The sequence below is a fragment of the Cupressus sempervirens genome, chromosome 3, assembly GCF_028749045.1.
Source record: "Cupressus sempervirens isolate cs-2001-9-10 chromosome 3, ASM2874904v1, whole genome shotgun sequence".
NCBI lineage: Eukaryota > Viridiplantae > Streptophyta > Pinopsida > Cupressales > Cupressaceae > Cupressus > Cupressus sempervirens.
The window spans coordinates 976,489,674-976,513,623 of record NC_143120.1 but is presented as its reverse complement, the minus strand read 5'-3'; the positions used below and the strand labels follow the sequence as shown (position 1 = coordinate 976,513,623).

General features: G+C 35.0%; 2 protein-coding genes across 3 annotated transcripts in view; one reads left to right on the top strand and one right to left on the bottom strand.

The window, feature by feature from the left end:
* The first annotated feature begins 2,941 nt into the window (after nucleotides 1-2,941).
* Nucleotides 2,942-23,950, top strand: part of LOC149570017 (calcium/calmodulin-regulated receptor-like kinase 1) — a 102,634-nt gene continuing 81,625 nt past the window's right edge. The window contains exons 1-2 of the mRNA XM_089822678.1: nucleotides 2,942-3,660; nucleotides 6,396-6,777. Of these exons, the coding sequence (XP_089678804.1) occupies nucleotides 6,461-6,777 (317 nt within the window). The 5' untranslated portion in view covers nucleotides 2,942-3,660; nucleotides 6,396-6,460. The remainder of the gene's footprint in view (nucleotides 3,661-6,395; nucleotides 6,778-23,950) is intronic.
* On the bottom strand, nucleotides 10,062-11,700 carry LOC149570018 (uncharacterized). 2 transcript variants are annotated; one of them, XR_016361784.1, is made up of 2 exons: nucleotides 11,589-11,700; nucleotides 10,062-10,359 (listed from the first exon to the last, which is right to left on the bottom strand). XR_016361784.1 is itself a non-coding variant. In XM_089817853.1 (2 exons), exons 1-2 carry the CDS (start codon nucleotides 10,938-10,940, stop codon nucleotides 10,066-10,068), a joined length of 303 nt encoding a protein of 100 aa, XP_089673979.1. In that variant the 5' UTR covers nucleotides 10,941-11,568; the 3' UTR covers nucleotides 10,062-10,065. The 2 variants fall into 2 exon arrangements, 1 of the variants encoding a protein (XP_089673979.1); XM_089817853.1 differs by lacking the exon at nucleotides 11,589-11,700 and adding an exon at nucleotides 10,932-11,568.

Genomic DNA, 23,950 nt, shown 5'->3' with positions numbered 1-23,950 from the left:
TCATTCTCGACTATAGTTTGACCAAAAATTAATTTGGTAGCAACATTTTTAATTTACTAAAGAGGTTGTTGAAAGATATATTTTGGGTTTTGAAAAAAAGTGGTCATCTGTACACAAAATAGGCTATATTCATATGAATGCCTAGATATTAAAGATCAATTAGGATATGACATAAATCACGAACTGATATTATATGAGTTTAAAATTGACTTTAATCAAATTGACTCTTTGATAACATTTACAAAATGCAACCACTGACACTATAAATCTTGTCGTTGAACCCACACCTTTCTTAAAAATGCATTACATTTAGGGTTCGTTTGGTTGTTGGAATTAAAAAATGTTCGAATTAGTCAATTCTTGAATTTCTAAATCTAGACAATGATTTTTGGAATATGGTTGGAACTGTTTCGTTCACCTAGAAGATAAGTGGGAAGATGCATATTTTTCATTTCGTTCCTGGAATTGGAATTGGAATAAGACCAGTTGGTGATTGTTTTGAAACCATTTGTAATGTCCTTGTTTAAAATATTCATTACCTTTATAAATTTAACTCCATCTAATCTCATCAAAACATTTATAACTTTAATAATTATGAAAATGAAGTTTATTTTAATTTTCTTTAAATTACATTATACTAATAAATATAACTTTATCTAAAACAATATTTTGTTTTTTCCGTCAAGAAATTGAAAGTGGCTCAATGGCTTCCATTGTTTGTTTTCCTGCTGGCTTTGCAGGTTTAAATATAATTACTTGATCTCCTGCTAGCTCTACGGGTTTGAATTGCATTCCCACTATGATTATTGGTAGAGCTTCTCCTAATGCGGGTGACCTATCACAACTATCAAATCCTTTGATTGTTGTTGCTTCAATGAGGAAACCTTCCACCATTAAGGTTTTTGGCCTCTTGTATTTGGTCATGTTTTGGAGTTAGGTGAAGTTTTGAGGGGTAAGGATGCTTGCTCTTTGTCTTCCCCTGGTATAGTTATTTATATTCTATATGAAGAAATGCCTCTACTAGAGAAATGCCCAAATTGTAATGCTTTATAAGACTTACATACTTGAAAAACTATCAAATGTTGTTTATTCCAATTCCCCAAAAAGTAGATTTGGAATTCATTTTTCATTTCCATGTATTTAGATGGAAGATCAATATCTTGGATTCGAGATTAAAATAGAATTTGGTAATTTCATTTCCATTTCATCTTTTCCAAAACAAATGTGGAATATGACAATTTCGGTATACACAAATGCCAATTCCATCTCAATTCCAAGAACCAAATGGGCTCATAGAAAATAAGCTCATGAATTTTGGTGCAACCACACAATTATATCACCCTACTAGTAAAGTAGGAAAACTAGAGTCCTCAATGGCTCAAGGTGCATGATTTGAACGTAAGAATCACATCAGATGAAAAATTTCAGAACTACAAATAACTCCATTTTTGTCTCTCTCTAGAATTCAAAAAATAATTTCTTTAATGTTAACCCTTTAGGCTAGCAAGATCACGAGTCTAATAGCACAAAAATATCCCCAACGAGATATTTGCCCCAAATCTCTTAATAAAATCTCCAAATATTAAACAATAATTTTCATGCAATGGATCTAAAATTTAACCTACTAAACTTATATAATATCCAAATAAAATAAAGTCTCAAAAATAAATATTGTTATAACTCTCTAGCAGAAATGAATTTTAGAAATAATATTGCATTAAATTTCTTCAACAAAACAACCACAAAATACAATTGTAGGTACAATAATACGTCAAGATTTGATGTCAAAATATGAACCTAAAGCACTATGTGAAACGCTTGAGCGATGTCTTCAATTGGCAATGGGTTTCTATCTAGTGTCTCTTAGCCCAAGGGTTTCTATCCTCTCATTTGCTCTCCAAGAGAGAAAAAAATCCAAATTCATAAAACTAAGCTTGCAACAAATGAGCCCCATTTTCCTCTTTTAGTTTAACCCAATGACTCTTCATCTTCGTTTGTCTATTTTTTATTTCCTTTTTAAAGTAATACTTTTTCCCACTTAAGAAAATAAAGTGCTTGTATATAATAAAGTGACATTCACAATATAAGCTTATGTTTTAAAGCCACTTTATTAATATACCACCCAAATATTCAATCGTGAAAATCACTAATTAGAAGAACCCAAATAAGCATGTGATGCCACTCAAAGTCAAACACTTAAATACCACAAATGCTGAGCCAATTGACTTAATAAAAATATCAAGTATCTTGAAACCTTACTGCAACAACTTCAATTGACTGACAACTTGAATTGCCTAGGCCAAAACTTGACTTGGTCTTAGAGAAAACTTGGTTAGTCCATTGACCAAGACAATATGGCCTAGCAACACAACAAAATTTACTGTCCTCGAAAAGGAGTCACGATGAGTGCTCAACTTGCAAAGATATTTGAAATAATTGCACTAAAACCTTAAAAGTGAAAACCATGAGAAACTTATTTGAAAAAAACAATAGAAGAGGCAAGCTCTAAAGAGAAAAATAAATTTAATTGATGGAGATCATGGCATTTAGGTCTGCTCATTGTTTCATTGCTAGCTAGTTGTGGATGCCATAAGCTATTTGGCCTTGAAGACGTTCTTATAAACTTTAATTTCATTTCGTTTCATTAATACTTCAAATGATGGTGAAATATGATTGAGTATAATTAAAGATACGATAAAGTCATATAAATGAAAACAAATAAAAAATATATCTAAAAAACTTAAGATTGAAAAAATTCGTTTGAACCACAAAAGATTAAAACCAAGAAATAGATTAATTTTTTAATTAACTTATTAAACAATTTTTGTCAAAAATTGACAAGCATATACGTATTTCCCGAGGACGGTCCTACGTATGACATGGAGATTATCTGATACGGTGAAAAACTAGTTTTAGAAAGATCCGCCAAACTTTCCAACATTCCTTTTAAAAGTCCATTCAAAAGACTGCAACAGTAAAATGGTGATTTGGGATTGCAGACCAAAAACAATAAATACAGCGGAACATGTGCAATCTGGGAACATTCCTCTGAAAAGGCATGGGAAAAGTTCTTTACACGTTCTTAGACTATGGATTAAAAATATTGAATCACTCATCAGAGCACCTGCTCCACAGAATTTCGAATATAATTACCGCTCCAGATCATTGTAGCAAAGAAGAAAAAATTATAATACTGGTGATTAAAAATGACAACTGGTGCTCATGATTGCTCTTCTCTCTTTCTTTACTCGTATTCTACGCCGTATGGAAGCGGCAGATCCCAGAATAGTTTATAATCTCCTTAACTACTGCTACCTGTTTCGTCGAAGAATCGAGTCTCACCCAGTCCGATGCAGACATATTTGGTCGCTTTCTCACAACCCATTTCGTCTGTCGTTTTTGTATGTGCTAAACTATGGTTGGTCATGCATTCAAATCCAACCCGGTTTCCAAAATACCGTTAAGTACTTGTGAGTAAAAACGCGAGTAACGTAATTATAAATTGAAGGTTTCAACCTTTGCTGTGGAGACTTTTGCAGAAGAATTCCATTTCTGCCCCATCGGTTTCTCTGCCCCATTTTATAATGTCGTTGTATTCTCATCGGGATAACCGAGACGCCGCCTGTGTGTTTGCGTCACAATTTCCGACCATTTGTTGAGGTATGATGTTTCTGATCCAAATCGTAGTATTTGCCAAATTTCGTTGATGCTGATTGTTTTGAATTTTTGAAGCTTTATAAGCATTTTAGAATTCAGTTAGCTCCTTAGGCGGTACAGGGTTTGTAATTTCATGAAGGCTGTATTATTTTTGGTGCTTGAATTGTATAGTAATTTATGTTTTGTGGCATTAAGTAGAAACTATATGAATCAAATTTTAGGAAATGTCAGGATGGAGCTATTTGTTTTGTGAAACAATAAAGAGCTGCATATTGGAATAGCTCTGCAAGACGAAGCCAGTTACAGTGTGGAACTCTAGAGTTTATCGATGGGCTTTAACAGGGAAGCTCCGGCTTGGAAACCCCCGAGAGTTGTATTCATCTGAAATGTTTGTGGTGGACATCAGTTGACGAGGTCGGGTGCCGTGTGCTTCAGTGAACGAGGTCATTTGCGAAATCCCACTTGTCGAGCTTGATGAAATATGCACCCTTAGTTCTGGCGTCTACGCTGAAGAGTTTGCTTAAGGAATAATTATTAATTCCAAACTAACAGGCCTAGAGGTTTTGCAGAGCACAACTGACATTTTGTCGCAGAAATACACGAAAGGATAACATTGAAAGAATGCACAGTTTTATTTTATAGATCAATGGGGCTACAAATACAAATGAATTCTGCTGAAGTGAAATGCCAGGCAAAACATCAAAAAATATTAAATAACAAAGCCTCAGGCGCTTACAACTCCGTGTTGCATCTGCTGAGCTATGATCTAGTGATAATTGGGGGCATCTACCAAGCAGATAGCCCACTTTCAAATCTTGTAGGGCTCTTGTCGCGATTATATGGTTACTGTTTGGTAATAGTGCTGAAGTTGTACAATGTGTACTCCAGAGAAAGTAGGACTACAACTACAATCTGTCGAGAATCCAATGGCATGACATCGAAAAAGATCAACCTAGAGATATGCATGCCAAAGCCTCTTCACAAAGCACACACTCAACGTGCACATGGTTAGAACTTAGAAGGAGAAGAGACAAATGGCACTTTCTGCTTAGAAATTAGGTCGCTAAACACGGCGGGCTGGAGATTTGCAACAGAAGCTTGCTTCTGGCTTGTATGAATTGCCGATTTAGAGAACATCTGGAAGGCTAGAGTAATTATTCACCAGAATACTTATTTAGCAATTTCTTGGCAAAGCCACCTCCATTCAAGTTTTTCAACCTAATCTGGACAAAAGAATCTGTGTCATATTCCAAGTTTCATCGTTCTAATCATGTAGTGAATGCCCAAGGTGAAAGGGTTTTCTACATTACTTTTTCAAATTGAAGGGGATTTTTGTATTGGATAGAGTACAGCACCCTGGGCTAGTCTTCAAAATACACCTTCCTGAACTTCACTCTTGAAGTTGCAATAAAGTTTATTTGCACTCTTATAGATCACTAATGGGAGAAGAACAAGTTATTGCATTTTTCAAAACTTTATGGAATCTCTAGAATGTATGTTTATCATCCTTTTTTGTGTACTTTCAAGAAAGGATCCCAGGTTATTTAAACTTTAAATAGCCATGCTTGAAATGTTCGTAGCTTTTTTGTTGAGATTGCTTTATTTTATTTTATTTTTTGCACCAAGATATCTGTCTTACATGCTTTAATTAAATTTGAAAGTATGATGTTGGATCTTGATTGCTTCCCTAATAGTCAACTCAAGCGGAGGAATGATTTTAATGTGAAAGTAAAATAAAATTCAGTGCACACAAGAACTATTCAACCTTGTAGCTTGAAAAGATCCTGTTTTTGTCATTTGTTTGCTTTTTACATTTATGCAGTTGAGGTATTATGGCTCTTAAAGCATCAACAATTGTGCTTGAATTAACTACAAATTTTGTTTGTATGCAATTGAGGTATTATGGCTCTTAAAGCATCAACAATTGCACTTGAATTGACTACATATTATGTTTGTAACTGTAAGCAATAACTTCAAATGCTGCATGTTGGGATTAGCAAGATCTGTAAAAAATTGGGTGTTGAATAACATTTTTGGTTTTTGAATATTAATAGATTGCAGTTGATACATGCTCTTTGGAGAGGCAATTGATTTAACAGTAACTGTATTTAATATATGTAAAGTGGCTACCACCATTTATGGGTTTTATCTGATGCAAGAACTAAGCAGTGTCTGAGTATAACATTCTCAGAAAATAGAATCTATTAAGCATGCTATTCTGGGCCGAATCAGGAAGAATTATGGCAGAACAATTTGTAGCTGGTAGAAAGGAAGAATAAACAATAGGGCCTTAGAGATTTTACCATCAATTTAGTGCATCTTATTGATTGAGTTCTTTATGTTGAAAAACTTAAATTGTAGTAGCACTTGGATGCTTTTCTGATTAGACTTCGGTAATGTCACAAAAATAAAATAAAAAGAAAATTAGAAAAGAAATAAAAGAGGATTGAAAAAGAAATCACGATGCTAAAAAATACACACAATTGAATCCAGAAGCGAACTTCATAATCTTCAATGGGTTGTGGAAATCTGATATTATTATTTAGATAGTTTCAATTTGTTTTAGCTTGTTTGATGGAAAGGAAATAGTCACTTTCATGATATCTTCTTTAGCTATCTGAGTTAGCAATTACTGATTGTTAGGTAATTGTACATGCACCGAGTCCTAATTATTTCAAATATTGTAAAATGCTATATACTTATCGTGGTCATGTTATTGGTTTTTGTTCTCATTACAGGTCAGAAGAAGATTTAAGGTTTGCTTAAGTTCTATGTCTCCTGCAGCCTAGATCTTATCAGGGAAATGAGTACTCAATCCAAGCAGGTGATTATGGGGATTTCCATTGGTGTGACTGTTGGCGTGATATTAGTAGCCTGTTTGCTCCGCTGTATCATATGGCATAGAAAGCGTTATAAAGACCAACTGAGCAGGAATATTCAAAGTGGTATATCACTTCCCATCCGTGTTAACAGCATTGATTCAAGTACAGTACTTTCAGAGTCTGTATTTGATCATGGATCAACTCTAGCATCCAAACAAAATGGCCATTCAACTTGGTGGGGAAAACATGAGAAAAATTTTGTTTCTTCAGCCTCTGGGATTCCAAGATACTCATACAAGTATGTCATTTTTTGTATTTTAGATTTGTACATTGTGTCTGTTGATGGGCTTCATACTTGACTTACTTTTGATTTGATCTCTGTTTGCAGACTATCTTTTATTAAATATAAAATGTATTTATTTGACCTACTTCATACTTGAGTTGCTTTTGGTTTGGATTTTGTACAAAGCTTTTCTTTCATCAAATATTCAATGCACTTTTTTGTTAGCTTTTTCATCACTGGTAGTATTGTACAGCTTGTTGAAAACGCTTAATGGTGCTGGAGCACCTAAGCTATTGGAAGTCAATATGAAACATTATGATATTTCAAGTCCAAAGAGGTTATTCATGATGTGATAAGATTATTTCAGTCATAAATCCTTTAAATCCAAATGTAAGGATATGCAAGTCAAAGTTGTAAAGTTCTCCCAATAGGTCCCGATTGTGATTAGAAGGCTATATTTGTATAAAAGAGCCATGGAAGGGTAACTGTAAGAGTCATTTATAGTCCATTTTTAATGCGTTTGGAAGGTTCTTGCAACAATTTAAAGCCGTCGTGTCAGGAATGTAAAAGCTGTCCAAAAAGTTGTAAAATGCAGCTTTTCAAAACTTGCTAAAGTTGCAAAACAATGTAAGAATTGGGTGTTTGGTCCTAATAGGTGGTTGGGCAGTTATGTCCAAGAAAAGATTATAAAATGCTTGTGACAGGTCAAATGGAAGTGTGTGGGTAAGTTAGAGGAAAAGTTTGAATGGGATAAACCAATAAGCCTCTAAATAGCACCACCCTGCAGGTATTTGGTGGATGGTAGAGAGCAAAGTCTATCATTTCTATTATTTATCAATTATCCTTCATGTACTGAGAAGGAGGGATTGATGAAGATAGAAGACCACCAATGCGTCAATTTTGTAACGTATTTTATTGAGAAAGGAATAAAGAGTTTGTTGTTTAGAATTCATTTACAGTTATTTGTTGCAGGCATGTTTCTTGCCGCTATTTGGCATTTTTCTTGTATGCAAATAGATTGAGTGAAGCCTAAAACCTATTTGGGATGATAATATGTTGGTTAACTTTGCTTTGAATCCATTTTGAGCATTGGACTTGATGTGTGGAGAAAGTTTGAGTGGATTCTTTCAACATTGTCACAAAACCCTCATGGACAGAGTTGATGTGAAAGTCTTGTGCATATCTTTGTTTATAACGGTTGAAAATTAATGGTCTTCTGGATTTGGTTAGTATTGTGGATTTACTTTCATGTGAATTTGGTTTGAGACCAAAAGGTTTTATATTCTGGGAGAAAGATGTTGCCCTAGGCGGACTGCACATGCAAGTTTCTTTATTTCTTAATGACAGTAAAATTGAGGTTCACTATGGGGGTCATAATTTTAAATTGCACTGTTGGATTCTTTTCATATTTGAATATGTTTTTGCGATCCTAATTCTCCACAAACACACCGGAACAATTTTACAAATTCAGTCTAGGTTGGAAGATATTCATGTCTGTGTACAGGTCTATAAAACTGTCATCAAATTGACGGTCACAAGAATGAAAGGGTAGAATCTGATTATTGAAATTGACTAGATGGGTGAGGCATGAAGAATTGATTGAAAGGGATTTAAAACATGTGATCAGACCTCTCAATGGTATTGTGTGTCATTGTGACGAGGAGGGCGATAGGATGTAATGTTGGCAGATTTTGTTTGATGGACATATTTTGTCACAAACTTGACAGCACTAATGCTCGAGTGTAGATGTAACAGGGTATGGTTGTAAGAGGGGACGAGGAAAAGGGATAAGTGATCTGTTGTTTATGAATGTTGTAGGATTCAAGGATAGTACAAATTTGATTGATTGAATACAAGAATTAGGACAATGTGAGAAGACTAAAGGATGATGATAAAAAGTCGTTTGTTGCTAACAACATGTTTATAATGCAGGTAGATCAGAGTTATCAAATGATTGAAGACTAATGTGTGAAAAGTGAATGGAAGGTAAGTGGAAGATTGTATAAGGTATGACATCGCCTCAAGAGATGTTGATTAGTTATTGTTTGAGAGCGATCCTAGGAGAGGGTTAAAGATGGTAAAGTTGATTGATTATGGAACATGATTTTGGTGATGACAATATGCCTCTAATATGTAGTAAATAAGATTTTCAACATGAATATGTGAAGATGGCGGATTGGATCAAATGGATCATAGACGGATAAAAGGTTTTGGTAGATGCTCTGCATCAAATTGGTACCAGAGCTCAGCAAAAGATCTGGGCTAAGCAAATGAAGATTGTTATGTGGTTTTGGTTGACGTGTTTTATGGTTGCAGGTGCATGTCCACTAGCTGCAAATGGGCATGTTTGTCAAAGGGCCATAGGAGATGGTCTAGGGCTAGAGGAGATGGTCCAGTTGGTCACCTATCGTTCTTGGGTGAGAGGCAAGGAAAGGACTCCCGGGTGAGGGACAAGTTGTTGGTGAGTGGAGCAGCATTGGAGGGTGGACTTGAGTATGGAGCAGTACCTTGGAAGCAGCTTATGAACTCCATCGTTGGGAGTCTAATTGAAGACAGTGTTCAACAATGACATAGAAAAAAGACACGAAGAGGCAAAGTTGAATGAAGACAAAGATGGAGATGATTTCAGTCTCTTTTTTTTTCTTCTTCTTGCAGGTCATTGCATCCACGTTTCCAAGAGGCTTGGGAACTTTTCAAGGTTGGGGGTATGGTGTAGGAGCACCTAAGCTATAGGAAGCCAATATGAAACATTATGATAATTAAAGTCCAAAAAGTTATTCATCATGTGATAAGATTATTTCAGTCATAAACGTAAATCCTTCTAAATCCAAATGTGAGGATATGCAAGTCAAAGTTGTAAAGTTGTCCTAATAGGTCCTGATTGCGTTTAGAAGGCCATAATTGTATAAAAAGAGCCATGGAAGGGTAAATGTGTTGCAAAATTCATTTAGAGTCCATTTTAAATATGTTTGGAAGGTTCTTGTAACAATTTAAAGTCATTGTGTCAAGAATGTAAAAACTGTCCCAAAAGTTGTAAAATGCAACATTTCAAAACTTGCTAAAGCTGCAATCAGAAGTTGCAAAGCAATGTAATAATTGGGTGTTCGGTCCTACAAGGTGGTTGGAGAGTGAAGTCCAACAAAAAATTATAAAATGTTTGTAATAGGTTGAATTGAAGTGTGAGGGTAAATTAGAGGAGTTTGAATGGGATAAACCAATTAGCCTTGTTGATCATTTTTCACATACGTTCAAATGAAGTAAAATACATGCTTATTACTTTCAAAGTAATTTTCAGAAAATACATCAAAGAAAAGTATTTTTATTCATTTTGAAATAATGTTCAATATTTGCATGATGGAGTAAATCATGACAGAAATTAAATGCTGAAAGTAAATTTCTCCCACACATCTGACTGTGAGAGTAGTCTCTACGTGCTGACATATATCTATACCCTACTGAAATCAATAACTGAATAGAAGAGTAAAAGGAGAAAGGTTCATGGGCACCAGTCATTGCCTGTAATGACTGGTGATGTGGCATCCAACTGCGTCCATCCTCTCGCTGTTCCAGATCTTGCCCGTTCTGTGCTTCCAATTCCTGCATTCGCAAAGGAGAAGTGGGTTAGATCCAATGGATCTAAGCAATGCTGATGACTCACTCGAATCTCGCATTTACCATCCTACATGCTATTCATATCAGTAAGATACAGACATACACCAGCAAACAGAGACGTCAATTATGAAGTACAAAAGTATTAAAGGGACGATTTGTCAAAAGTTTTGAAATCTTTTGTTTCACTCATACAGTAAGAATGAAAGCCACGGTGATAAGATTCAGATACAGCAAAAGATAAACATTTTCAGCCAATAGAAAGAGTGCATGCTACAAATTCAAAAGACAAATATTTCAGAATTTCAACAGATGTAGTGGCGACATCCAAAAGTCATAGTCTCCAAGTGTCTGAACAAGCAGAGAGTTATTCTGATATTGGAAGCATTGCACTATCAGAAATGGAGGGCCGATGAGCAAAAAGGGCATGAGAGCAATATAAAAGTTCAGAGATTAAAGAACATCAGCATTGGAATGAATATCTAAGATTATCTTATGGAATTTACAAGATAGATTTATAAAGGAAAAAGAGGGACAAACGATAAGGAAGATAAAATTACCAGCAACATGTTATGGCAGCCAAAGTACAGACTCAAATAACTCCACCTCTCAGCAGAAGCATAAGAAAAGGTCAGAAAAGTGACATTCAAGATTCACTTACAGCATACTAATAGCAGAGATAAATTTCACATGCTCAAATTTGCAATCAAATGAAAAGACAAATATGGTACCTAAATGCATTTTTCAGCTAAAACCCAAAGGAAAAATCTGGTATACTTCCAACAGTAACCAATAAAAAATGATTAACATACAGCAGAAAGTCCTTGTAAGTAAGTTACAGATCTGAGAAGAAAAATGTTATCCAAAGTTAATCAAATAACAGCAGTTCAAACCAATGGCAAAGTAGATGACATCGATTGAAAAGAAGGTGAGAAAATGTAATGGAATGTCACAGTAACATACAACAGAAAATCCTCATAATAAAACATAAATCTGAGATATATCACCAGTATGCTGCCAAGGAGAAATACGCAAGATGGCGTCTACATGATAACCTCCATCAAATCAACCATTAGATACAAATCTATTGCAAGTATTTTTATAAAATTTTCATATACAGCAATAAGAAGAAGATTAGACATCTGGAGTCACTTTCTTGCATACCCATAAAGTAGTGAAGGTTTATAAAGGAGAATAAAAGAGGCATTGTCACTTACAGCAGTGAACAATAAGAGAGCCGTGTTTTCTTGCTTTCAAACCAAGACAAGATGTCATTTCCAGCATGCTGTTAGAGCTCCAAGTGTCTGAACAAGCAGAGGAGTTTCATACTATTCCAGTCAATGAAGAGAGGAAAAACCCACAAAGAAAATTACTCTCAGCATACATCAAATGCCATATGAAGAATACTAAATGATGGCTACAGTAGAGACTTTCATTTCAGATCTAGTCGTGTGCTTCCATGTTTGTTGAAAAACAAGAAAATGGCGTCAAAGTAACAGCAGACACCACTCTGCTCTCGTCAAAAAATCCATGCATTTTCACTACCACAGTCACGGCTAAGCCATAACAGAGACCAAATATCAGATACCCAAAAAATGGCTTCTTCAGCAACCAAAAAAAATCGCAAATTTGAACTCTAAGGCGGCTAGGGTTAAAAGAAACCCTCAGGCTATCTCACGCAGAACGCAAGAATCTCCAAAATGAGATTAAAAGCAAATAACTCGCCTTTCTTTGCATTATACATAAAACGCCCCTTTATCAAATTTGATAAAATTTTCGGGTTCGGTTACATGCTAAAGGCAGAGTTTTTGTTTTTTGCATGTGTTATCATACTACTTAAAACATCATTATTCTTTAGTTGATTTATAATCAATTTAAAGGTAATAATAGTTTTAATACACTTAAGTCTTAATTTTCTTTTATTTTATTTTAATTGCACAAGTAAATATATAAAAAAATTGTAATTATTATTTTATAATTGATATCCTATAAATCAATTATTAAAATAATGAACGTTCGTGCAATTAAAAATAATTAAAAGTCAAGAGTCAAGACGAGTTTAAGGAGAAGATGGTATTTTCAAATGCCAAATTTTAAGGGGCAGCTTTCAGAGTACATTATGGAGTGATTTATGGCAGTTTGGGGAGTTTTTTCTAGTTTTTCTCATGCATGGATGGTGGAACCTCAGTTTGGGGTATTTTGAGCGTGATTTTGGAATTTTTAGTTGTTTTTAATAATGAGTTAACTCATTATTTCGACCCAGCTTTTCTGCTTTGAGGCAGTTGTATTGTTTATATATACTCCTCTTATTTATGGAGGAGGGGTTCAGATTTGGAGAAGAAGTGCTTACGTGATTCCCATCCTTAGCATTTTTTTTGGTTTTTCTGATCCATATGCAGATGTACTGTTTTTGAGGCCTTTGCTCGAAATAAAAGTTTTCCTTGGGACCAAATTTGGAGTTAACAGATTAAGTTGTATGCGTGGAGGTGATTGATATTATTCAAATTGTGTTTTTTCATAATAGACCTGTCTGAATGATGTTTTATCTTGTATATTCCTTATTCGAAATAGCTGTTCATAGGTTTTGAGTCGTGTTTTTCGTTATCGATATATTCGATTGTGAATCAATTTTCCTTTCGTATATTTTCAAGTTATAAACCTTCTCTTAAATTATTGATATGAATCAGCAGATCTTCAAAAAAGGGTTTCTTGTGATTGTCTTATCAAAGCGTTCATTGTGTCTGAGGTATAGCAGTGATTTGTGTCATCATCTTGGTATATCACCTTAGTTCTTTAAGTTTTCCGTGTTTAGATTATTTTTCTCCCCTTTTCCTCTGAAAGTTGATTTTTCCATTAAAGCAAGTAAGGTATCAGATACATCATATAGGAACCGGCCTAGAATCCGGAGGTTCAGTCAAGTTACCAGTTACCCACAACTTTTGGCTGATCCCATGTTTCTCCAAAATCGCTGCAAGTTTTAGGACTTAAGGCAATTTTTCTGGGTGCAGATTTTGGCGATAACAAGCCTCTAACAATTACCACCTTGTAGGCATTTGGTGGATAGTAGAGAGCAAAGTCTATCATTTCTATTGTTTATCCTTCATGAACTGAGGAGGAGGGATTGATGAAGATAGAAGATCACCAATGCATCAATTTTGTAATGTATTTTATTCAGAAAGTTGTTAAGAATGTTATCTCTTAGTGTATTGAAACATCTATTGTTTAATCTTAGTAGTTATACACACACACACACACACAAGCCTCTCATATACTTACATTGCAGATTATCAATTACGTGAGAGACGATGATTTGTCACTCTTACATATGCTACAAGGTATCGATCTTCTATATTGGAGTTACGTCTGAGTCAATTGCTCTACCACCAATAAGCATCGGGTGTTATTATGGTTACACACCGATTGATAATCGGGTGTTATTATGTTTACACATTTATTGTTAATCGGGTGTTATTATGTTTACACACTGATTGATAATCGGGTTTCTTTATTGTTATATACACCGGTTGGTAATTGTTTATCAATCTTGTTTTATCACCATCGATTAGGATCGGGTGGGTTTTGATTGGTTTTGAAAAGATCCAATTAAATATATGTTGAGGCATGACCACGTAGGGGCATGCCCCTACATGGTTATATTTCAACATATATATATATATATATACTTGTTCTGTTTTCTATCTACCGATCATATCAATCACATTGGCATATCGATCTTAGGTTGTATCAGAGTACTACTTCAATATATATATTGAATATATATTGGATTTACATAAATCATTATGCACACATAAGAAGAAGAAGTCAAGCATTCACATAAGAAACTCAGAGATCTTCAGAATTAAATAATCTTAAGACTGAAAATATAATTGTTTAGTCTCCATCAATAAAGATCTATTAAACTTTACATGGTATTAGAGCCAAATTGGTAGAGAGACTTTCAAATATAATCTTGAATCAAAAGTGATAAAATGTCAAATAATGTTAGAGTAGAGGACAGGCTTGAAGAAGCATCGAACTTCTTTTCTTGGAAAATTCGGATTATTACAATTCTTGAAGAATTAGAATTAGAATATTTTATTGAATCAGTCATTTCGATACTTGAAGATGAGGTAGAAAAAGCCACTTGGAAAAGACAAAATAATGAAGCCATAAATTTTTTTGTGGATTCAATAAAATCATATTCTTCCATCCATCTCAAATCTCAAAAAGGCATTTGAAGTATTCAAGACTATTAAGGATACATTTGAAATCAACAACTCGAGTAAATTGATTAAATTAAAAAATCAACTGATGAATACAAATATTAATAAAGGAGAAACAATCTCATCCTACTTTGGAAAGATTTCTGAAATTAAAAATCATCTATCTTCTATTGGAAGCAAAGTAGAAGACCAAGAACTATTGATAATAACACTTAGAGGATTACCCATACCTTGGGAAGCATTCATCCAAGGCGTCAGCAGACCTTCAATACTAGCTTTTGATCAACTAAAAAATGATTGCACATTAGAAGAATCAAGACTAATCTCTAGAGGGATTATCTCAAATCAAGAGGGAGAAAATCAAGCCTTCTTCTCAGTCTCTAACAACAAAGGGAAAAAGAGGAAATTCAAAGGAAAGAAATATGACAAAAGGAAAGGGAATAATAATTACAAAAGAAATGACTTCTCCAAAGTTAGATGTTATAAGTGAGAAATTTAGACATACCTTCATAAATTGCCCAGAAAGGGAAAAAATCTTAGTTTCTTTAGTTGAACAAAGAAAGATAAAAATCTATTATTCTACTCTGCCTTATCAAGTGAGATTAAATCCAACAAAAATGTGTGGATAATAGATAGTGGCGCTTCCTGACATATAACAAGATTCAGAGATAAGTTTGAAACTTTTGGAAATTATGTCACTGAAGGAGTCACCATTGGAGATAACTCCACCGATCTAGTTAAAGGAATTGGGACCTGTTCTATACAACTAAGGACTGGAGTCGCACTAAAATTGAAAGATGTTCTCTTCGTACCAGGCATAAAAATAAATCTAGTATCAATTTCTAGACTAGCTGATGAAGGGTTTAAAGTTACCTTCAATGAAGACAAAGTTTTGTATTGGCCTAAAACCACTAATCTAAAAAATGTCATCACCATAGGGACTAGAGATGGGATCCTATATAAACTATGCACCGTTCAAAAGCAAGCTCTCAACCACGAAGTGACAAATTCTAATGAAGTATGGCATAGAAGACTCAGACATATTGGATTTAGTTCACTTCCAAATGTAGAGAAAATCACCACTGGAACACCTAGCCTAAATTCAAAACATATAGGCACTTGTAAAGGATGTGCTCTAGGAAAGAACATTGAAAGAGCTTTTCTTCCTAGTGAACACAAGTCTAAATCAGTTCTGGAATTAGTCCACTCTGAATTATGTGGACCTATGCTAACACTTTCTCTAGGAGGTTACTCTTACTACATAATATTCATTGATGATTTCTCGAGGAAAACTTGGATCTATTTCCTAAAGGTCAACGAATCAAATGAGGTTCTATCAAAATTTAAAGAATTCAAAGGAATTGTGGAAAATCAAATGTCAAAAAGAATTAAAACCCTAAGATCAGATAGTGGGGGAGAATATACTTATGAGAATTTCAATTTATTTTGTACCTCTATTGCGATTAAGAGGGAGAATATAGTACCTTATAATCCTCAACAAAATGAGGTAGCAGAAAGGAAAAATAGAACCATTGTTGAAGCAGCAAAAGTCATGCTTCATGATCAAAACCTACACTTCTCTTTTTGGGCGGAGGCCACCAATACTGTTGTATACATTCAAAACAGATGCCCACACTTAATACTAGAAAACATAACACCTAAAGAAGTTTTTACAGGAACTAAACCTGACTTAAGTCATCTTAGAATTTTTGGTTGCCCTATTTATATTCACATACCTAAAGAAAAAAGAACTAAGTTAGAACTATTTGGGAAGAAAGGGATATTTGTTGGGTGTAGTGAAAACTCTAAAGGGTATAGAGTCTATGTACTTGGACAAGGATTAGTTGAAGTAAGTAGAGATGTCATATCCGAGGAAAACATTGCGTTAAAACTATCATCAAGTTCAAAAGATGAGCCCATTACAGACTTAGATGAAAATCTACAAATTGAAATTTAGAGGGAGAACATATCAAAAGAGAATGAACTATTATCAGACACAGAAGATAGAGACATCTCTAATATCAGGAAAAGACCATTATGGGCAAGAAAAATGATTGAAGCAAATAATGTTGAACCAGATGAAATTTCCAAGGAAAGCAAGAAAACCAGAAACAAATCTTGTTACATTGTGTTAGTAACTGAGCTTACTAAATCTGAACCATTAATTGTTGAAGAAGCCCTAACTTGTCAAGCTTGGAAAGATGCTATGGTTGAAGAATATCAATCCATACTACAAAATGATGTTTGGGATATTGTATCTAGACCAACAGACAAATCAGTTGTTTCTTCAAAGTGGTTATACAAAATCAAATATGCTTCAGATGACAATATTGAAAAACATAAAGCAAGGTTTTTTGCTCAAGGTTTTTCTCAGAAGGCAGGTATCAATTATGAAGAAACTTTTGCCCCTGTTGCTCAATACACTTCAGTAAGAACAAGTATTGCGATTGCAGCCGCCAAAGGAAGGAAGTTACATCAAATGGATGTCAAGACTGCATTCCTAAATGGGGTCATTAATGAAGAAGTATATATTGAACAACATGAAGGTTTTGTTATAAAAGATAAGAATCTATATGTGTAAACTCAAGAAAGCTCTTTATGGCCTCAAACAAGCACCTCTAGTTTGGTATGAAAGAATAGATAACTAACTCACCAAATTAGGACACTCAAAGAACAAAGTTGATCCTAACATATATTGCAAAATCTCTACTGATGGTATGTTAATACTTGTTTTATATGTGGATGATCTATTGATAAGAGGAAATGGCCACCTAATTGAAAGATGCAAACAAGATCTTGTAGCTAGATTTGAAATGAAGGAGCTGGGCCTACTACACTATTTTTTGGGTCTAGAGGTATGTCAAGAGAAATATCATATCTTTCTAAATCAAACAAGCACCTCTAGTTTGGTATGAAAGAATAGATAACTAACTCACCAAATTAGGACACTCAAAGAACAAAGTTGATCCTAACATATATTTCAAAATCTCTAGTGATGGTATGTTAATACTTGTTTTATATGTTGATGATCTATTGATAAGAGGAAATGATCACCTCATTGAAAGATGCAAACAAGATCTTGTAGCTAGATTTGAAATGAAGGAGCTGGGCCTACTACACTATTTTTTGGGTCTAGAGGTATGTCAAAAGAAATATCATATCTTTCTAAATCAAGGAAATAGATAACTAACTCACCAAATTAGGACACTCAAAGAACAAAGTTGATCCTAACATATATTTCAAAATCTCTAGTGATGGTATGTTAATACTTGTTTTATATGTTGATGATCTATTGATAAGAGGAAATGATCACCTAATTGAAAGATGCAAACAAGATCTTGTAGCTAGATTTGAAATGAAGGAGCTGGGCCTACTACACTATTTTTTGGGTCTAGAGGTATGTCAAAAGAAATATCATATCTTTCTAAATCAAACAAGCACCTCTAGTTTGGTATGAAAGAATAGATAACTAACTCACCAAATTAGGACACTCAAAGAACAAAGTTGATCCTAACATATATTTCAAAATCTCTAGTGATGGTATGTTAATACTTGTTTTATATGTTGATGATCTATTCATAAGAGGAAATGATCACCTAATTGAAAGATGCAAACAAGATCTTGTAGCTAGATTTGAAATGAAGGAGCTGGGCCTACTACACTATTTTTTGGGTCTAGAGGTATGTCAAAAGAAATATCGTATCTTTCTAAATCAAGGAAAGTACATTGAGGACATATTGACTAGATTTAGAATGATGGACACCAAACCACTTGCGACTGCAATGGAAACTAATCTACACAAACTAAAGGAGGAAGTTGTACATTTAGAATCTATTGATCCTACTCTCTACAGACAAATCATTGGATCACTCATGTATTTGGTAAATACTAGGCCTGATATTTGCTATGCCACAAATGTCTTAAGTCACTTTGTATGTGAACCAAAAAAGACTCATTTAATGGCTGCAAAACATATCTTGAGATATCTATGTGACACTATTGGTCTTGGATTAAAGTACATAAATGTTGAAATCAAACTTGAAGGTTATATCGATTCTAATTGGGTTGGTTGTTCCATAAACCATAGGAGTACAAAAGGATGTTGTTTCAGTCTTGGGTCAGCGATGATATCATGGTTCAGTAGAAAACAACTTACAGTTGCTTTGAGATCTACCAAAGCTGAATATATGGCAGCGTCTATGGGAGCTCGCGAAGCAGTATGGTTGAGAAAGCTATTAATTGGATTATTTGGAAAGAAATTAGATCCCACAATGATTCATTGTGATAGCCAGAGCTGCATCAAACTTTCTGCTAATCTGGTCTTTCACAATTGTTCAAAGCACATCAAAACTCCATACCATTATATCAAAGACATGGTTGACAAGAATGTGATCAAGTTGATCTATGTCAGCACTAATGATCAAAATGCTGATTTTTTTACCAAGCCTCTTGCAAGGATGAAAATAGAGTACTTCAGAGATAAACTTAGTATGACAAATTTGTAAATACATTTGTAAATTCATATATATTCATGAATATTGAAAATTAGATTGTTTGCAATCTTGTAAAATGAAAGGTGACGATCTTTCATATGTGTTTAAGGTCACTATTGTAAGGTGACAATCTTATCAATAGTTGACCAACCTTCTGACACCAAAAGTGTTGAAGGAAAGTGTTATCATGGTTCTTCGTGCTGGATTTTGTTGGACACATTGATAACTGTTGTGAGGTTTTCACATCATCGCCCCAAAAATTTTGGGGACCACCCTTTTTCGGTTGCCTTGGCAAATTTTTTGGAGTTGTCTAAAGGTTTTCGATTTGAAAATTTTACACCGTGGATGCCTTCGGGGTAGGAGGGATGTGATTTGATTTGTTTTTTCCAACTGGTTTTAACTTGATTTTCCGGAGCATGTAATTTTATCCTTATGCCAAATAGGTTTCAACAACAACATTTTTTTCAATGGTTAAAACGATATCCGGTAGGATAAATTTGCAAATTTTTGGACTTAGACGGATTTTGAAAATTTGATATAATTGTATAAGTTCAGACATTTTTAGAATGAATTTTAGATTTAATTGTTTTGGAAAACTTGAATTTTTTGGTGAAAAAGGATTTTTTTTGATAAGTGAAATTGGAAGTGGAGTTTGAATTTCAAATGCCAGAAAAATGATTTATTTTGGTTAAAAAATCGAAGTTGTATTGCAAAATTAAAATTGAATTAAATTGCAAAATCACATTAATTGGGTTGAAATTTTCGCCTAGAGGATTTTAGAAATGATAAAAGAAATTGGTAATTTAAAATTTAAAATTGATTTTGGCTTGCTAAATTCAATTTTAATGATATTTTAATTGCCAAAACGTTATTAAATGAAAATTTTGACATCTTCTAGGCTTACTTTGTACCTATTTTGCAAATTTTGATCAAAACTAACAATTAAATGGGCCAATTTCACTATGGGCTAAGTAGTATTAATGTTGCATTTAAATCTGGGCAATTAATTAAGGGGCTAATTTAATTTTGTTTTCCCTCTAGGCAGGTCGGCCCACTTAGAGAGGCAAAAGGTTTAGTATAAGAAGGGATTCCCCTCTTATTTTCTCATTCCTTTTTCCTTCTCCTTGGATGTGCGATTTTCTTCTAGAGGCAAAAAATTTGGTATAAGAAGGGCTTCTCCTCTTATTTTCTCATTCCTTTTTTCTCCTCCTCCTTGGATGTGCAATTTTCTTCTATAGGCGAATTTTAGACTTGGGCGATTTCTTTTAGAGGCAAATTTTTTCCATTTCTTGGCGGCATTTTCTTCTTCTTGCTTGGGTGAATTTCTGCCCTTGGGCGATTTTTGGAGCAATTCTGATTTTTTCCAGCTAGGGCGATTTTTGTTAATTTTGATTTTCCATTTCTTGGTAGCGATTTCTCCTTCTAGAATTGGGTGATTTTATTTGTTGAAGAGGTTATATGAGTCGAGGTCTGATTTTTTGGCAAATGTGGGCAATTTCAAGGAAGTCAAAATTCTGATTTTTGCTAGAGCATCATTATTTTGAAGGAGGCTTGAAATTTCCAAATTTTGATCCCAATTTGAAGAGGGCCCGATTATCGATGGAGGCAAACTTAAGGTAAAATTCTATTCATTTTTAGAGGTGAGATTGGTTTTAAAGGCGGATTCTATTCCTTGCTCTTGCTTGGTTCGTTTCCCTTAGTTTCTTTTTGCACTCATCATCCACCACTTCATCATTCCATTGATAGGCTGAAGTTGGGAGATATAAGTATAGATTTCATGATAGGACATTTGAAGAGATAGAAATATGCTAGACCACCGTAGGATTAAAGTTGAGAGATATAAGTGTAGTCCATCCTAAGGTAATGAAGAGACAAAAATAAGTGGTAGTCCCACCCCTACGTTGAAGTTTGGAGATTGATAAGTGTAGAGATAGGACTTAGAGAGGCAGAAATAAGCTAGAATCCATCGATAGAAAGAAGGTTGGAGATTGATAAATTGTAGTCCATATCATTTAGAATGAAGGGGCAGAAATAAGTGTTTAGGATGGTAGATATTAGTGCAAGCAAGAACCCAAAGGGAACAAATACCAAAAAGGACAAAGAAGACATGATGCCTAAGACCACCTTCTTCTCGAAAGTGAGGCGAATAAGTGACTCCAATATCAGTATAGTGAACGTGATATAGTTAAAGGATAGATTGAAGGAAGGACAATCCCCTATGGCAAAGAAGATCTACAAGAGAGGAATTGTACACGCGGCAGCTTTCCCTCCTACCTTGCCTTGCCCGGAATTGGTAATGGAGTGTGCATCCCGGTTTGATATTGTTTCTGAACTCATCATTTTTGATGAAGGAAAGAGAGTGTTAGCCAACATCGGCAGACAAGTGGTCGAAGAAGCATTTAATATTCTCCAGTATGAAAGTATGACAGTGGTAATGATGGATCAGGCAGCTAATTCATTTTAGGATAATCAAGAGGCTTACTTCATTCATCTAAAGCAAAATTGGTTACACGAAGACAAGAAGGGAGTTACCAGGTCATCAAAGCTCACCAAGTCAGATTTCAAATCAGAGTATGACGATCTCATTGTACTTCTTAGTTGAATCATGGGCATGGCTCAAGGTATGCAATTCGAGAACTAAATGTACTACTTTATTGATGAAATTGAAAATGGAAAGAGAAGATTTGATTGGGCTAGGATTATAAGTGAAAATTTAGAATTGCAACTTAGGACAGTACAAAATCAAAAACAATTCTATATGGGATCCTATCTTTTCTATTTTATTGCAAGACTATATGAAAATCTTGGACTTAAGGCCTTAGGAGTGATTGGCAATGGGCCGGGGCAATGTTTGGTGTATGAGTGCTATCTACAGCTTCATTTGCACAACACCAAAGATTATAAAATGTTTTATAACGCCTTTTCCATGAAGACGGTAAGAATATTACAAGGGACACCTGTTAGGATGCTTTCATTAGAAGCGGAAGAAAAAGTTAAGAAGTATGGGGGTTGGTTCATCCAATTTCTGCAATTCACATATATTAGAGTAGCAGGAAGTACAGTTTGTCCCAAGATACTTCCAAGGTACCCGCCTGACAAGGTAGTTTCGATGGAGTTGGCTAGGCAACTTGAGCATTATGACAAAATGATGAAACTTAAATGTGAGACAGGGATTACCTTCTCATTTGGAATAGGCAATGATACTTGCCTCAATCCTATCGCCTTTGCAACTGCAGAGAAAGAGTTAGAATGGTATCATCTAGGATGGTATAGAGAAAGACAAGGATTCGATCCTAATGGTCTTATCGAGACATCTCATGGAAATACATTTAAACATGTTCCTACTATAGAAGATTTTTGGGCCAATGCACAGGATGACTTTCATTTGAGAAAGCTAACTTCCTCAAGGTTGTCAGTGGGTATGATGAGGGCATTTAGATGGAGATGCCTTGATATTCCCGATCAACTGGAAGATGATGAAAATGTGCTAAGAGGAGATTATGATATAGTGGATGGAACAGAATTGAGTCCAGTGGATTGGGATGATCATCAGGATCCTTCCTTAGAGGCAGTTACAAGGACAGTGTATCTACACACTGAGTTGTGGTACAATGGGAAGTTAAGGCAATTACAAAGTCGGAAGGTACACCTTATGAGAAGATGAAATCGGAGGAAGAAGGTCTAGCGAAGTCAGTTAGACAGAAAGGTGAGGGCAGTAGCCAGCAACAAAGAGTAGTTAAGAGCAAGAAAAGAGGTTTAGAGGTTGAGAAAAGTAAATAACATCAGGAACCTCCAACAAAGAGACAGAATGCAACACCGTTAAGGAAGAGCATAATTGAGTCTAGAAGCCAAGAGGATAATATAAGTGGACAAGGGGCCGCAGTAGAGGTGAGCTCTCATTCAGAATTAAGTGGTTATAGTAACAGTATTGCGTATTCTCCTCTCTCGGAGAACCAACATGGAGATGATATGATAGTTACTAGTGAAGAAGAGGATAGGCCAATTGAGATTGAGGAAGTAAGCCAGGCGCCCAAGGCTGTTGGTGATGTTTTGCTACTCGAACCAAATCCAGATTTGGGGAGATGCACTACACCACTATGGTTAAGGCAAATGCTTATGCCAAGAGGCGAGGTGGTGACTGCTCGAACAATTGAAGATATTCAAGGGTTAGTGGAAAAGGGTGATAGCGAGAAACAAAAACAAATTGCAAAAATAGTGGCAAAGGTAATTGGGAGCGACAATGATGGTCATCGAAAAATTCAAATTGCTATACCAAAGGTTAGCAAGGCAGTGGATGAGATTGTAGCTCAGGAGTATGAGATAGAAGAGCATAACTTGGGAAGAATCACGAATGACATGGAATGTGAGGAGATCCAGGAAGGCATGGTTTCAATTAGAGAAAGGTTGAAGAGGATTGTAAAGTTGGAGGCTAAAAACAAGTATTGGAGAGATTGCCAACCTATTCAATAGTTGCACTAGGCAGCCCTTCCTCAAGACAACGGGAGCAATATAGAAGAGATATTGGCTCAGTTGCACAAGGTCAAAGATTGGATCCATGATAGAATCCAAGATGGGCAAAATTTCTTGCCTTACTTTATCTCGACGTTCAGGCCATTGGTGGCTATTAGAGACAAATTTAGAACATTTGAAGGGGAGTGGAAGGATTTCTTTCCAGTCAAGGACTTAGCGATTCCCAAGCTACAAACATTTATTAAGCTACCGGAGAGATATTTGGAAAGAGCCAAATTGGTAGATGAAGGAGGAATGAGTACGGTGGAGTCTTGGTTTGTTGCCTTGACCATCAGATTGAAGATACTTGAAGAAAGATAGAATGAGATTGCACAGCACAGCCCAGGCGTTGAC